The sequence below is a fragment of the Sparus aurata genome, chromosome 9 (assembly GCF_900880675.1).
Source record: "Sparus aurata chromosome 9, fSpaAur1.1, whole genome shotgun sequence".
Lineage (NCBI taxonomy): Eukaryota > Metazoa > Chordata > Actinopteri > Spariformes > Sparidae > Sparus > Sparus aurata.
The window spans coordinates 31830599-31846624 of NC_044195.1; the positions used below are offsets into that span (position 1 = coordinate 31830599).

Genomic DNA, 16026 nt, shown 5'->3' on the forward strand with positions numbered 1-16026 from the left:
CTCTGACAATCTCTAAGGGCAGTGTGCCTTCAGATAGACACCAGAACTAAATGCCAGCCTGGTCAGACTCTGTTACCAGCAAGCTGAATTCCCACGCCCTGAATGCCAGTCGTCAGCAACCAAAATGGACGGGTATTTTAATGGCGATGAGTGCTGACAGGCTGGACAAAGGGAGCATACAGAAATAGGTCTGATTTCTGTGTATAAAATGAGGTGGGACCATTAAGTGGATCACACACACACACAGTATTCAGTATTAAGTTAAAGGTTATGATGACTAGCTGTAAGGGAAAAAAAAAGTTTCCTTCCTCTTTGTAAAACCTTATAAACCTCACAGATGTTGCCTAAAAGGGAGTGGCTGCTACAACACTTCGCTAACACTGTAGCCACAGACATGAGTCAACTGAACGGAAGTCTAACTCGCACAAGGAGCAGAAACGGATAAATTGAGCCTTTGTTTCCAAATCCTTACAAAATGTTGCAAAAAATGATTCGAATATGCTCACAAAGAAAGCTACAGACCTACAGAAACTACAGTGTAGGCGCCTAAATGCAGTCTATTTGATGTTTTCGTAATTCACATTAAATAATCTAAGTTCACTTGTATAACAGAAATTTAAAGGCATTAAGAAGCAAGTGTTCATAAACTTGCTTCTTAATGCCACAGTTCATAAAAATGTGTAAAATCTCACTTATATTGCATTTGTAATATTTTGGAAGTAGATATCTATGATTATCAGTTCCTAGTGACTGCTCTGTTTTATTTTGAAAGTCTGGTGATAATAGCTTTGTTTTCCAGGTGGTTACCCTGTGCAGTCTGGCAGAGAGTGGAACCAGACAGTCTTTTGACCTCTAGCAGTGGAACGATTCTTGCTTTAGTCATAAATAACTTTTGGAATGGACAATTTTCTGTACCACATTTTCTGTTGTTGAAGTTAACTGCTGAACTTGAACAAGTGGTCCTTTGGATTGATTTCAAGTTAATGAAGATAAAGGGAATCGTCAGAGTGTCAAGTTTATGTCGTACTTAATTTACCTTGTGGGGGGGAAAAAGGAATACAAGTCTCTTCAAAGATTTATAAACAATGAAATGGTAACATAACATCTTCACATTTTTTATATACTAATGCAATAAATATCAACACAATCAATTTTTGCAAATGACAGATTCTTCATTCTGGTAAAAAAAAAAAGACTTCCTGCTACTGTTAACATTTAACAACAAGTATTTGAATTAATACATGTTGCCAAGTTTCCTTAGTGTCTCCTTTTGTGTTCAGGACAAATTTCAACTCAATCCAGTGAAGAATTAGCTCATATTCACAAAAATGCTAAGAATTTGGCTCAGAGGGCCAAACTAAAAAAATGACCTTAAAACATATTTGTAGTACAGCTTTGGGATTTTGCCAGGTCTCATGAATTTAACAAAAGTTAAGACATGACTTTCTTTGAGAAAATCCGTAACATGCACTGGGTAAAGTTCTGGACTTTATGTAAGTACACTGTGGTATACATATATATTTTTAAACAATAATTTGAAAATGGACATTTAAACAATGGCATAGACGTCAATGCTACAAGAAAAAATGCACCTCATATTTGAACACCCACCCCATGTATGTGTGCTGAGGCCGCAGTGATTTAAGAGATCCACACTGATCAATGCAGACTCATCTTCCTCGTCACATTCATTAAAACATCTTCAACTGCTGGTTACTCAAAGACACACTCCTTCCTGCCTCCTTTTACTCAGCCATGCAACTAAACCTCAGGCTGCACCACAAACACATTGAACAGCTGTGGAGCTCTCAGCATTGCAAACAAACAGGTTAGCAGCTCAGCAAAGTATGTGGGGCTACATCAGGCCAGGAGTAAAACAAACATATCTACATTTCTAAAAATAAAACAAGGGAGGCAGCTGGGTTTGAACAGTGAAGAAATGTAATGTAACCAGAAAGACTACATTACAGTGGCAAACTCTTTTCCCCATAACGACAAAGTGTTTCATGTCCAGCACATCAATATTATTCACAATCAAGACACTGGATTATAGATAAGCCCTCAACCATTCAGTCAACAAACATGATACTGGGCTGTTCTTCTCAAGAAGCCGTGGGTCCCACCACAACAACACTGTCTCATACTGTATACGACCATCACTTGAGATATTTTGGTTGAGGTTACCCACATGTTTCCAATTGGTTGTCCAACATGGGGCCCTGATTGTTTTTCCTCATGGAAGTAATAGAAAGCTTCTTGTGGCTTGAACATCATGCTTCAGGCACCAGGAGTTTATGTTGCAACTCTCACTGCGACTGAAGCATGATGGGAGTAAGCAATACCTCACGGGAAGTTACACAATGTAGCTCTGTGAGCACCGCAGTGAATAACAGGAGATCAGCTGCAGAGAGGAATTTCTTTGACATGTTTATATCCAAAAGATTTATTCCTTCATGCTATATTCAAACATATTCTGTTTACTTCTTGCCTCTGGGCAGTTACACCCGAGTAAGGGAGGGGTTGCATGCCTTGCTCATGGGCACAGCAAACAGGTTTGGTAAAGGAGACAGTGACAGGTCGTGACTTCAGGGGAATGCCACAGATTTTTATTATTTACTTGTCACAGGAGTGCTTCAATCCTCTTTCCCCACAAGTTACTGCGCTGGCTCCATGTTGCCGCTCACATCAAGTCCAGGACTGCAGGGCAGTGACAGGAATTGCTCCTTCATACCTCAGAGTTGTGGTCAAACCCTAACCCCAACCTCTGCCCAACACCATCCTTGTGGATGCTCATCTTGGTCATGGCCCTTTTCTTTCCTGGCCTCACAGTGGTGGAATATATTCCAAACTTTTCAGATGAATCCTCAACAGCCCTTGCTCACACTTCTAGCTAAATTCTTATGAAATTAAAACTTGCACTGCAGCTCACTCTGTGAAAATGCTTTCAGCTGTTGATTGGGAAGGTCTCACTTCCAACTTCGGATAACATATAGCTCATCTAATTATCGAGAGCGCTTCGGAACCAGATTAATGTTATGTAACGTTATAGACCTTGGTATGATTGTGAGAATCTTTATATTTTTATTCTGTATGCATGCCAACAACAAAGACCTAGCGGTGACAAAGGCCAACTGTTGTACAGTTGCACATCGCCTGTGTCTCGATCTGTTTCTTGAGCACACCGCAAAACTTTTCTACAGTTATACAAACCATTCTTATGATAAAACAAAGTTTACCTACCACTCTCACCAACATAGCCTCTTCTAATCGAGGGATTTAGAAGTCTTTTTTTGTGGAAGAAGAAGAGGCAGAGGCAAAAATATGGCGAGCTTGAAGGGGCTTTCCATTTATTTTTATTTTTATCTAATAATGCACAAATTCACCCTAGCTGAAGAGCCAATCAGACTGACTTCTCTCACAGACACGCTCCACCTTCAATTCTACACATTCGGTCAGCCGAACAGGCGAGACAAGTCAACTAGTGCCGGTATAGTAGTACAATACAGCAAAAACTAGGGCCAGAGAAGTTTACCAACAGCTCACCACAGCCTAGTGTGTGTGTAGCCTAAGTGACCTGAATATCATCCTCCAACATTTTCATATTGTTGTATATAGCCTGTTTTGTGGTATCACTGTGCCTGAACTGAATCTTAATTGTTGCTTCACAAAAGGGCTGCATCTAAAAGGCTGAGAGAACAGAGACCTAAGTGTTAGGACAAGTAAAATGAAGGGTCACTATTGTAACATTTGCCCACAGAAAAGAAAAAAGGCTGCTCAAAAACTCAGCAGTGTTGGTTCATTGCTGCTTTGATCACGCGGGAACCTATTGCTGTCAGGAAGTGGTTAAACTTGTGTTTGACCATCAGTCATATTTTGGCTGCTGATGCTTGTAGCATCATCGGTGCTTGGTTTATCAGTGCATTGTCACTCTTATTTTTACCCGATCTGATAAACTTTAACACCTGCAGTCAGTTCCCACTGAGCCCCACCCCCCTATGTTCCCTTCCCCTTTGGAAGAAACTCAGCCATGGTGAATAAACAGGAAAGAGTTTGTGATAACAATCTGCATGGGCTGTGCATGTGATGATGTCATCAAGAGGAAGCCAACACACACACACAGCCACTTCCTTTTAAGGAGACACGAGTCGGGCAAGCCAAGCTGAACTGAAGCCAGTCGCTTGTATATACACACATATCAGGAAATGCACGAGTAATTGTTTGGACCATTAATGTTTGTTTAAGTGCTTCATGGCATAATGGGTGTTCACTGGAAAATCTCAATCAGTTCCGGACACATTCTGGGTGGCACAGCGGTTTGATTCACCTAAATGTCGTGTTTAGAAGTGAGAACATTCAAACATCTTAATGAATATGAGTTACAAAACATCACTGTTTATTCAGGGGGAATTTTTGGCTGTCATTGTGTAAATGTGTGCTGCTTGTCCCCAGCATTAAAGATTAACTCGGCTATGTCTTCACGAGGGACTGTGGCTTTCTGGCTTCTTCCCTAGATGACTGTAAGAATGAAAAGGGGATTGTGTGCTGGGCTTCCCCTTCCTCGACGTCAAGCCCCAGACTAATCCACTCTAAATACTCAATTCTCTTCAACGCCTCACTGAGCTTCTGACAGTCACCCTGCGCAAACCCGGAAACTTAATCCCCAGTTTAGGTTGTCTCCTCAAACTAGCGTGACAGAAAAGACTATCAGCAAAACCCTGAGGAGCTGTTGCTGAGTGAGCAACACTGATGGAGGATTAATGCTAAAAACTGGGGCTACACACAACAGCACTCTTTTAATTTAGCTGATTTTGCAGGAGCAAAAGAAGAAACAATTCTTCTGGTATATAATACAGGTTACCCTCTCACAAGCTTCTTCTGCCTGTGAAGTAAATTCTGAGAAATTCAGATACCATGTATCTGAAAGGCCAGTGCTGGCTGAACAGGTTTCAGCTTAGACAACACATGACAGCCCTATTAAAAATAAACCATTTGCAGAGGTGTGAATGCACTTCAACCTTAAAAACCACAAGTCCCAATAAGGTTTAAGATACCTTGCTAACAGTGGAGCCTATAAGAATGACGATATCAGTCTCTCGGTCGATTTTAGTGCTTTGGTCCAAGACAAATCGCCATTTTTTGTTTGTGAGATTAATTTGTTTTCTCAATGAAGAGATCTCTGAAGGATCTCTAACAGCTGACAGTAACACTTTGTGCAGGGAGTCAGTTAATTAAGGGAACTTGAGACCCTAGTGGCATTTTGCATCTTAACAACACAGGCGTATGATTTTGGCATGTACCCACCATTACGTTTCAATGTTGTCCCTCAAAAGGGAAAAGGTTTGGGCACCCTTACCCCACAGGGAAAATTAAAGGATCACTAAAATGCTCCAACAACTACAGCAATGACTTTCATTATTTTACCCCCTTACATATTAATATTTCTAATGATCAACACAAATTTCTACTTGTACCAAAAACAACGTAAATATAAACCGAGCACATTCATGCTCCAAAGGCCCTTCTGGCCTCACGGCCTTTCCTCCAGAGCCACAACAGAACAAACACAACATTTTTAACTAAACTACTGGCAAGGATCCAGGAAAGGCATAATATCAGTGTGTATATATTGTGAAAGTCAGCAGCCAGAACATAAAATGTTCAGTACCAACACAGTAAGAGCTTCTACTACCTTTTTTTTCTTGTTGAACCAAATACAATGATTATTAAATTGTATCTAAGAGCAATTAACCTCTGGCACATTAGACCAGGTTAAATATCTACCTTCAATGTTGTTCACCTCAATAAAACACCTCTTTTTTTTTCTTTTTTTTTTATAAAATATGTGTCGACCTGTATGATGATGATGACTATGATTCCTTGAACCAAACATTCAGTTTATTATTAAAACACAAAAAAGTCAGTTTAAAAAGGCTGCACCATTACACCTCTAAATGTGAAGTGCTGAACCAGAAGACAGTGCTATCATAAACACCCATCTCCTCTGTTTACCTTTATCAAATCATGTGAAAATAACACCAGGCTGCTTCAGAATAACCCCGTACACCTCTGTACAGATCAGACTGATTGGCTTTAACTTGGCATTCTGTTCTTTATGCAGGAGATGCCAGATAAAGGCAGCTCATCACTCCTGAGTGCTACTGTTTCCTTTCCAAATTTCATTTTTCGCAAAAATGGCATTTTATGTTTTATTCTTGAAATGCATAATCATGCTCACACTGCTGTATTTTTTAAAATCATTTTTTGCGATAAATCATTGTAAAAATGTATTAAAAACCTATACTACGTCTTCTATCTTACTTCATGTGTGTTCACATCATGCCCCATCTGCACCATCTAGATAACTACGTGATTTCCTGGAGATGCATCTTTCTGTTTGTGTCGCTGTTGTCATCATGCGTCACTCTGACTGGCTCAACTGTTTCGAAGCGATGACTTGCACTGGAGCAAACATAACCTGTTTATAGACAATAAAATCCATCAAAAATGACTGGATCATATCTGTAATCTAAAGTAAAGACTATGTGTCTTTGTAATGACCAACATGTGATGGTAAAATACAATTACATGCTATATTCTACGTGAAGAGGAGTGTGTGTGAGTGGTAAATAACCTCGACTGTAATCTTGTACTTTTCAGAATAGTATCTCTTGTTATGACTTTCCAACACATGGGAACATAACACTTCAGCTACACATCAATATTTATCAAGGGTGCTGTCAAGTTAAATTCAGCAACATCACAAGCAAAGCATCTGCTTATGAACAAACTGTGCTAGATCTACACTGTGACTCATTATTCAGGATGTGATCATTGGGTGTGATTCAAACTGGGACACAATCATTACCAGAAGCTTCAAGAAAATGAGAGTTTGCCTCGGGCCAGATTCCAGGGCCATTATCATTACGGTGACTTTGTTGAGTCAGTGTCAGCCAGCACCAAGCAACAATCAGTTCAACTGACTGACTGGTTGTAAATATACGTTGCACACTAGAAATATGATGTCAGATATGCCAAAGGTGGTTAAAGGTTGCAAGCAGTGTTAGTTTTAAACTGCAAGATTACTTGCTAGCTAGTGGGCTTACCATCATATCCCAGTTGTTTGTTTAGGTTTAATGCTCTCTCTCATTACTTGCAGCTACATAATTGTGGTTTACAGAAGCTGTCACACCCAGAAATGTATGACCTAGTAACAACCTAAAGACATCTACTGAGCATTTAATAAACAAGTGTGATGTGTTTACATTGTTTCATTTTCCTTGTATACAATATAAATTATCTCCACTCAAACCAAAACAATCTTTTTCATTATTGCACACCAACTGACAATTTAATTCATTATAAAAACACATGCAGCAATATGAGTGTAAAACCAAAGGGATGTAGAAAATAGGAAATACTTTACACATGTATCTGTGATGGACTGATGTAGATGAACAGACTCATAATAAAATAAAGCCATACAATTTGAGATCTAGCATGTGGGGATTTGATTAATCCTTTTTTCTCAAACTGTCCTCTTGTCCTCTGAGCTTTATGATTAACTGGTTGGTAAATAACCAAACCAAAAGCTGCAGTTGGCCTCCTGCTCATCGGGGTAAATACCTCAGCTGACTGGTTCAACAAACATGAACAGACAAAAAGACAAGCAAATGTCCAATGAAAGCGACTGACAGTTATAAAAGCATGCAGAGTATGCACTTGCACAATGTAAACAGCCTTTAGCAGCTTTACTTACTTTATTAGATAAGGCATTACACTAAAAAAACTAAAATGTCAACCTCATGGTGGCTCACTAGACCAAGTATTCTCTGTTCTCTGGTCACCATGGGCACATTTCATTAAAGTCCATCTATCATTGTTGAGATATTGCAGTATGGATAAAAGTGGTGGAATGAACCAACCAACCAACCACGGATGGGAACTGAAGTGAAGCTGCTAACATGGCTAATAACTTCAATTCTCTCTCTTCAGCCACAGTCTACTGGGCTAATGTATTTCTCCACACAACAGAAATGACTTTCAGTCACTGAATTCATTTGCATTTCAGAATGGTGTAACAGAGGCAGTCATTCACTGGAAATCACAACTGGTGGTGGTTTTGTTTTATCAGTGGTGTGGGCTGAGGCTGCTGCTGCCGATCAACAATTACTACACAAGGTTAAAGACCCTGCACAGCCACGATAAGCCCACACTGGTGGTTTTTAGTCAGTTTAGGCCTTTGTCATAAAGGCCTGTAGACATTTTGTCATGTAAATGGAATTTAATTTAATCAATCATTAAAATCTGTGATGTTTCTACTGTGACATGTCTAAACATCTTATTTGAAAAAGACCTATCATACTTTTAGCCTTATTATTAACTTAGTTCTTGAAGTATGGTGACCTCATGTGATTCCTAGCTTAGTTTACTCAGACAGGATAACTCAAACACATGTGAGGATGTGTAGGGGCCTTAAATAATCTTAAAATCACACACCACACAACGCTGCTACTACTTCATCTCTGAATTACATCATTCGGCTGAAAGCTCTTATGAGCTCAGGTCCTTGCTTGATATATTACTCTTCTGCTCATTGTTTTGTTCTACTGTGTAATTTAGTATGTACAGTATGATTAATTCTTTTTAAAATCAGCTTGTAAATTATAACTACCTAAAGAGGACTGGATTTAACAGAGTGGAATGACATCATGAAATTCCTGGATTGGTGATTTATATGTGATGGTGCAGAGTAAGTCAGATGAACTCCATCAAAAGCCTGCCTTCATTAACAAAAAATGTTAAAAATGTTTGTGTAAATAATTTCTGAGACATATATCCATAAATATTTTCCACCAAGAATCTGAGTAAAGAACAGTTCAAATAGAGTCCAGGCTCTGCCCAGGTCATCTATAGTCAGCTGAAGGCATGCAAATTAATGTTTACAACTGGTTTTAAACTGTTTGACATCAGTAGGGAAGCAACTCTATAAAGTACAGCATTAAGAACACTGGTATTCCATGCTGACATTTCTTCTTGATAGTTCTTGCTGTGTGGTCTTCTCCCATTTGGTCCAGGATAAGTCAGGTTTATTGACAGTTTATCAGAGACCTGTGATACTAAGAGGGGAGGGGAAGAGAAATGTACAGCGACTAAAACAGCAGCTTGAACTCCCTGACTCCCCAGACAAACTCTGTGCAACTGTGCCAAAGTAAATTACTGTTTCCATGTTTCCATGCTGGTGGGATGGCCATTTGGTCGCCACACCCCTCCTCCTCCTCCTCCATCCCCATCCCCCACCCACAGACCCGATCTAAAACTGGGGTGCAGCAACAGCTGATCTTTCAGGAGCGTCTATTTTAAAAACTCTTTTGCGGAACAGGCCAACTCATCAGGGCTGACATACCGTCCTGTCAGAGGACTGCCAGCGAGGTACGTGACCCCCTCCGCTACTTAAAGGCCCAGACTCTCTCATCACTGCACAGATGTGACAGAAAACAGGCCACAATTACTCCGCTACTACTAAAGCTGTTGCTCACTACCACAAGTGGCAGATCAGTCAGTCATCAGAGAATCTCCTGCTTAGATACAGTGTATCTGCTGCTGCGAACATAAGCTCTGACAAACTGCAGGAACATTGCTGCCACCGCAAATAGACTACAACAAGACTTCCAGCTACAGGAATGTGCAACCTCAGATACATTACTGCAGAGTCAATAGTCAGCTAAGCAGTTAAGAGAAGATAACATTCAAACAGTCAAACCTCTGCAGGCCTGACATTGGTACCAAGGCTATTCACAGCTAGCGTGATGACAATGGGGTGTGTGTTTGTCAGTTAACGGTGACATGCAAATTTGCTGAAACATCCGGGTTGGGTTAGCACAGACCCGACTTCCTCTCAACTGCAACTGCCCCAAATCATCATCATACTTTGGCGACGACGTTCAGGATTTCATGCTCAACACCTCACTGAGGGAAAGACTCAAGACTACGATCCACAGTGATTAACTTGGAAATGTATTTTAGGCAACATTTAACGTTCATTCTTTGGTATTTCCACAAAAATACAGATAACATCCTCACAGAAGGATCCCAAACCTTTCTTCAGAACAATAAATATCTGGCTTTTCTTTGTGTTTCCTCCATTGTTGCCATTTTCCTTTGATGTTACCTTCAAATATTGATTTTCAGCCTGTGTTTCACACCTCAAAGGCACAAGTGCAGACAAAGCGTGAGGGGTATCCGCTTCAAACAGCGCGACTTAAGTCCTGACGACACAGTGGGCATTATTCCTGCCATAAAACATTCATTTATCCCACACTAGACTCATCATCATAAAAGAGATTAGGAGCTTTAAACAGTGTGGACCTGTCACAACATGACTTCAGCATCTGTAAGAAACAACTACGTGTGACTGCTGCCAGCTCCAGTCTTGCATTATTGAGGGGGAGCCCAACAATCCCTGCAGGTTAGTACATGAAGGCTTATTCTTTGGTACTGTAGGCCATTTTGATAAGCTGGCGGTTACAGAAAGGACTGTTACCATGACTAGTTTGCCTGGGCATGTACTGTCCCAGAAATAATTTACACTCTGAAACTGTTGTCATTTTAAGACAATTTTATGCCACTAATAAAATAATAATATAACAGCGCACCACTCCAGTCACACGCTTCCATAGAGTCAACGTTTAATTCACAATGGATTCGGAATGTGAAAGAAATGTTCGATTAAATCAAAATTAAATCAAATCCCACAACCAAAACAATAAATCAAATGGACTCTTGAGCTCTGTTGACAAAAATCCAACTTCAATAAAAATTCAATATTGTTAAAGAGGATATGTAATATACTGCCAACCTAGGCCTACATGCAGATTATAATTACAAGAATCCAAAAAGTGCAAACTTACAAACAGTAGCGTTAAGACAACTTTGTCATACTGTTTTATTAGACTGACCAGTTTATCAAGAATGACATGGTAGGGCACGTACAATATATCAGCCAATGGTGGCCCTGTGTTGGATGACTTGGATACAGGATATTGTCCAGCTGAGTCATCACACTGAGAGGACAAACATCCCTGCAGTAAAAGTTATTGTCTTCATACAATTTATAACCTATCAATGTAATTGTCCAAACAGGTGTTGGACTGAAAGGACTGATTTACCAACTGTTCTTTAGGGCTGGGCAATACATACATATGCCATTGTTATCATGATATGAGACTATACATCGTCCTAGAATATGGGCATCGTGATATCGTTACATGTGACGTCTTTTTCTGGTTTTTAAGGCTGCATCACATTAAATTGATGCTCTTGCCAGCGTGTTATATCCACGTTACTGATGATTATTAATCAAGAATTACCAGAATACTATATGGTCACAGTATTGATATTGAGGTATTTGGTCAAAAATAACATGATATTTGATTATGTTGCCCACCCTAACCCATTTATAAATTGTTAGACTGTTAAATATTCTGCCTCTGTAAGAAATTTTCCAAAAAGTGCGTATGGTCACAGTATTGATATTGAGGTATTTGGTCAAAAATAACATGATATTTGATTATGTTGCCCACCCTAACCCATTTATAAATTGTTAGACTGTTAAATATTCTGCCTCTGTAAGAAATTTTCCAAAAAGTGCGTGTATATTGGCCCATATATCGACATCAGATCAATAATATCGGTACTGATCCCAAATCTGCATATCGGTCAGGCTCTAAATATTGCTTTGAGCCATTTTGCCACAATTGTTACATGTGTAACATCATTTTTATTCTCTACTGACATAAAAACTGCACCAATTGTTGCCTGGAAGGTAGAAAATCGATTTAAAAATGTCAGATACTGTTTTGAAAATGAACACCAGTGACTGTGATGTGATTTCTTATCTCAGGGAGTCTCACAAAAGTTTGTACACTTAAAAGGAAGTGATAAGATGTTGTTTATTTGGCTGAAGTGTTGAACTGTTTCTGTCTGTGTACTTCTTTTTCTCCATTCGGGTGTGAAATTCTGGATGAATTATACATTTTGACGTGAGTTTTGACAAAACTGGTTGATGTGTATCAGTAAATGTTAGCTTCTTTAGCAACACATCTGTCAGTTTGTAGGTTCTGGGGGGTTATATCGGCTGAAGATGAAGTTTCTGGAGGTAAAGAAATGGTTTTATTTGACGTTTAACAGACACTCCACTCACCTCTCTCGCTATGAGATTGAGGGCATCGTCCTCCGCCGTCGACCTCTCCTTCTTGGTGGACCTTTTCCGTCCGGTGCCCTGAGTCCCCATGTTTCCTCTTCACTGCAGATAAAGTCACTTGCGGTCCGACGGCAGCGCACACAGTCAATAATCCAGACGGAGCGGTTCGGCAGCTAGTTAGCGACTCTCATGTGTCGGTGAGATGTTTAAAGTGAAAGACGGGGGGATGAAATGAAGCGGGGGCTCATTGTCTCCGCTCCGCTGTCACCATGCCTCCTTCTCCTTCCTGTCTGTCTCTAACGACGCTCGCGACGGAGCCGTTGGTGGCTGTCGGCTCCTGCCCCCACGTGCGCTTCTGATGCGTTTACGGTCCGGGACCGTTGACTCACTACTACAGCTTCAGTCTGTGCGTTTAAATTAAACAAACACACGATATTTAAAGATTTAACGTGAATTGAACCGAGAGGATCGTTATTAACGTGTGTTTTGTGTTCAGCTAGCGGCGGTTAAACTCCAGCAGCAGACGGACTCACAACAGCAGACCTGTCACTCACTGACGCTCACTAACTTCAGACTGTGCTCCTTCAAGACGCATTCACGGGATGTCGGAAATGTGGGTTACACCAGAAACTCATATCATTAATGGTGCATTATGTATTTTTGTGGAATAAAACTCTTTTTTTTCACGACTGAATAAACTGAATAATAAAAGACCTTGAAGGACAACAGAATTTCATACTGTTTTAATTTGTTTAGATTTGGAGGACCCTGCCACCTTTCTAGCTTTAAACACTGTTCTCTGGACCTTATTTCCTCTGAGAAAATAGCTTTTTGATTTACTTATGGAAAAAATAAATATATCTGAGTTTGGATTATTACCTCATTAATATTGTAAATATTAAAATTCTGAGTTTGAATTTCTTCTCCAAAACTACGTAGTGCCCCTACGAGCCTTCTTTTAATAAGATTAAACTAGAAGTCAACCAAAATAAAACGTGACAAATAGCTATAAAGTAAAAAAAAAAGTTTAGCGAACTGAACAAAAGAAAATGCAGATTTGATACAGAAATCTAAAGGTGGTAAGTTTTTGTCTTCCCCTTTAATATTGTTATTGAATATCAAAATGATTTTAAGGGTAACTAAGAATGGACAAATAAAACAAAATCATTTCTGGAAGAAGTAGACGGTCCACTAAAGTATATAGAGATGCGGCTACCCAGATATTAATTTACCTATATATCTGTCTGTTGTACACTTGGACCCCACCTGAACACCTCGGATGTCCGATGACAAAGTACAAATACCACATTGTGGAAATATTTGATGTAAAAGTCCAGCGTTGAAAATTTATAAAGTATATATATATATATATATATATATATATAGTCAGGAAAATGTGTTTTCAGTATTAAGAATAAAGGTAAATCAATCAGTCAGTCAGTCAGTCAGTCATATTCCTTTATTGTCCCACAAACGGGGACATGTTTTGCCACAGGACAGAATATTACCAAAAACAAACAAACAATGACAATAGCAAAAAATAAACAATATAATTAAGATTAAAAAGGTAAAATTACTTAATGTTGAAAATGTTCTCTGTCCACTATACATTACATTATTATTACTCATGTATAAATGAATAAGCAGGATTCTACTCTCTTACAGTAGTTGGTTGATTAATGTGAAGCTAGTTATAATTTTTATTAGCCTATGGATTTATCTTCTGAATAAGTTCTCCATTAATTAATTGATGGATTGTTAGGTTAGTAAAAATTCCGACAATATTGAAATATGCTGTCACAATAGCCCTGATAACAAAGTGACACTTTCATAATGGTCAACTCTTCACACTGAGAAGCAGGAACCAGGAAATGTGTTTGCATGAAATATGACAAATGATTATCAAATGAGTTACCAATTAATTCTAATTCTCTCAATTGATCAATAAACTAATGTACTAGAGGTATGAAGTTGTATGAGAAGAAATATTAAAGGGAAGTAGCCTGCAAGTATTTCAAATTGAATACAGTACTTGATTAAATGAATCAAAATAAATAAATGTTGCCAATTTCTTAAACATCACTGCATCTATCCTCCTAAACAAAGTTTTCCTATGACATTATTTAGAGTCTGGAGTTTACGCAGAGTCCCTGAACGCAGCACCAACCTCTGTCTGAGGACTCCATACATGTTCAGTGTTGAGCTGCAGTCAGAAACCACAGCTCCTGCTCAGGCTATCGCACTCTCTCACACCCCTCTGCTATTTTTAATGATGACCAGCCAGCTCTAAAAACAGTCTGGACTTTCTTAAAGAGATAGACAAGAGCTCAGTTTGAATGAGCACAATGTAGATCGCATTATCTCGGTGTAGCGGTCCGGATAATTGACGGTGACCTCACTTGATCCTTTTTATAAGTTGCGGCATCACTGTTGAATCATTCGTGACGACAATGATGTATAAAACTTTTTCCTGTGCTATTTTAATATCCTCCATCTAAATGCCATGCTGTTGTTGCTGTGAAAAGGGATTTGATACACACGCAGTTTAATTAAAGGAGCTCTATGTAAGAAATTTACTTTCAAACATTCAAAACTGTCAGTTTATAACACTGTCAGGAACCTTACTGACATATTTGACGTATTTGCTAATTTAGATCTTTGTTGAAAAAATATCTCTGGGAGGAAATATGCGTTAATGTATTTGGACTGTGTTTCAAGGTGGACAATTCTTACATATAGTATCTTCAAAATGTATTGTGTTTTATTGTCTTATTCATTTATTTGCAGGAATAAAAGGCTGATGGTGCAGAGGTGCTGCACTCGCAAACTGAGGCATAAGATAAATACAATCAAGAAAAATATCAAGTATTTTAATTACATGTATTTTCCATCTAATTCTTCTATATAGGTTCAATGCAAAGTTTTACTATCATGTCGAGTCAAAGTGTATAAATGAAATTACTAGACCGAATAATTTGAAACACATTATGTTTATGTTTCTCTACTACGTTTTTATTAAGTTTGTGTTGATTTAATTCAACCAGAATAAGTTATTTAATGTATTCACATTGATTCAACATGATAGAAACATTTCTGAAACATTCCCCTATATATTCTCATTTTTATATATCTGATTAATTTCAGTGTGGTTTGTAATTTCAAAAGTTTGGATTACATATGTTGAACATGGCTCGTATAGCTGTTATACACAGTCATATTCTGAAATTATATAGTTTGTATTGTTTAATGTTTTCATTTTGTGTTTGTCGAGTTAATTGGGCTTGATGTGGTTTTCTGCATGTGGCTTGTCAACATTGAAATGTTTGATATATACAATGCTGCCCTCCTGTGTTGAAGCAGCGTCATGGCAGGAGACACACGGGGAGAAAACATTATGCAGAATCGCTGTGTGGTTTTCTGTTTAAAGAAAGAGGATGTGTCTGTGTCTCATGTCTAATGACATACATGACTCTCCTTCTCTGAGAGAATATGTGTTGATACAGGAAATTCACATTAAAAGTCTGCTAGTAACGATAATGATGATTATACATTTGATAATAACTTCTTTTTTTACTATCAAGCCCTTGAACTGACTGTCTGAGTAGATGATGCTGGTAAAAGAAAGTGAACACATGTTGTGTTTGTTTGTGACATGCAGCTGTTGAATTTAAACAGCTGAGCAGACAGGAAATACAAGAAATCCCACAACACTTTTGGTTTCTGTTTGCATGCTTTAAAAACTTCCCAGATGTAACTTACAATAAGTGAGAGCATCAGTTTACCGCTCACACTGTGTGAGGTGTAATGAGAACACATCATGCATGTGT

The 16026-nt window shown here is 38.8% G+C and overlaps 1 protein-coding gene across 15 annotated transcripts in view; it reads right to left on the reverse strand.

Moving 5' to 3' along the window:
* Positions 1–12782, reverse strand: part of lrrfip1a (leucine rich repeat (in FLII) interacting protein 1a) — a 45494-nt gene extending 32712 nt beyond the window's left edge. For 4 of the 15 annotated variants that reach the window (XM_030427840.1, XM_030427839.1, XM_030427841.1 and 1 more), the window contains exon 1: positions 12200–12781. In XM_030427840.1, coding sequence (XP_030283700.1) covers positions 12200–12289 — 90 coding nt within the window. In that variant the 5' untranslated portion in view covers positions 12290–12781. Of the gene's footprint in view, positions 1–12199 lie in introns of all 15 variants that reach the window. The other 11 variants (XM_030427848.1, XM_030427849.1, XM_030427847.1 and 8 more) reach the window with 5 other exon arrangements.
* Positions 12783–16026: the final 3244 nt, after the last annotated feature.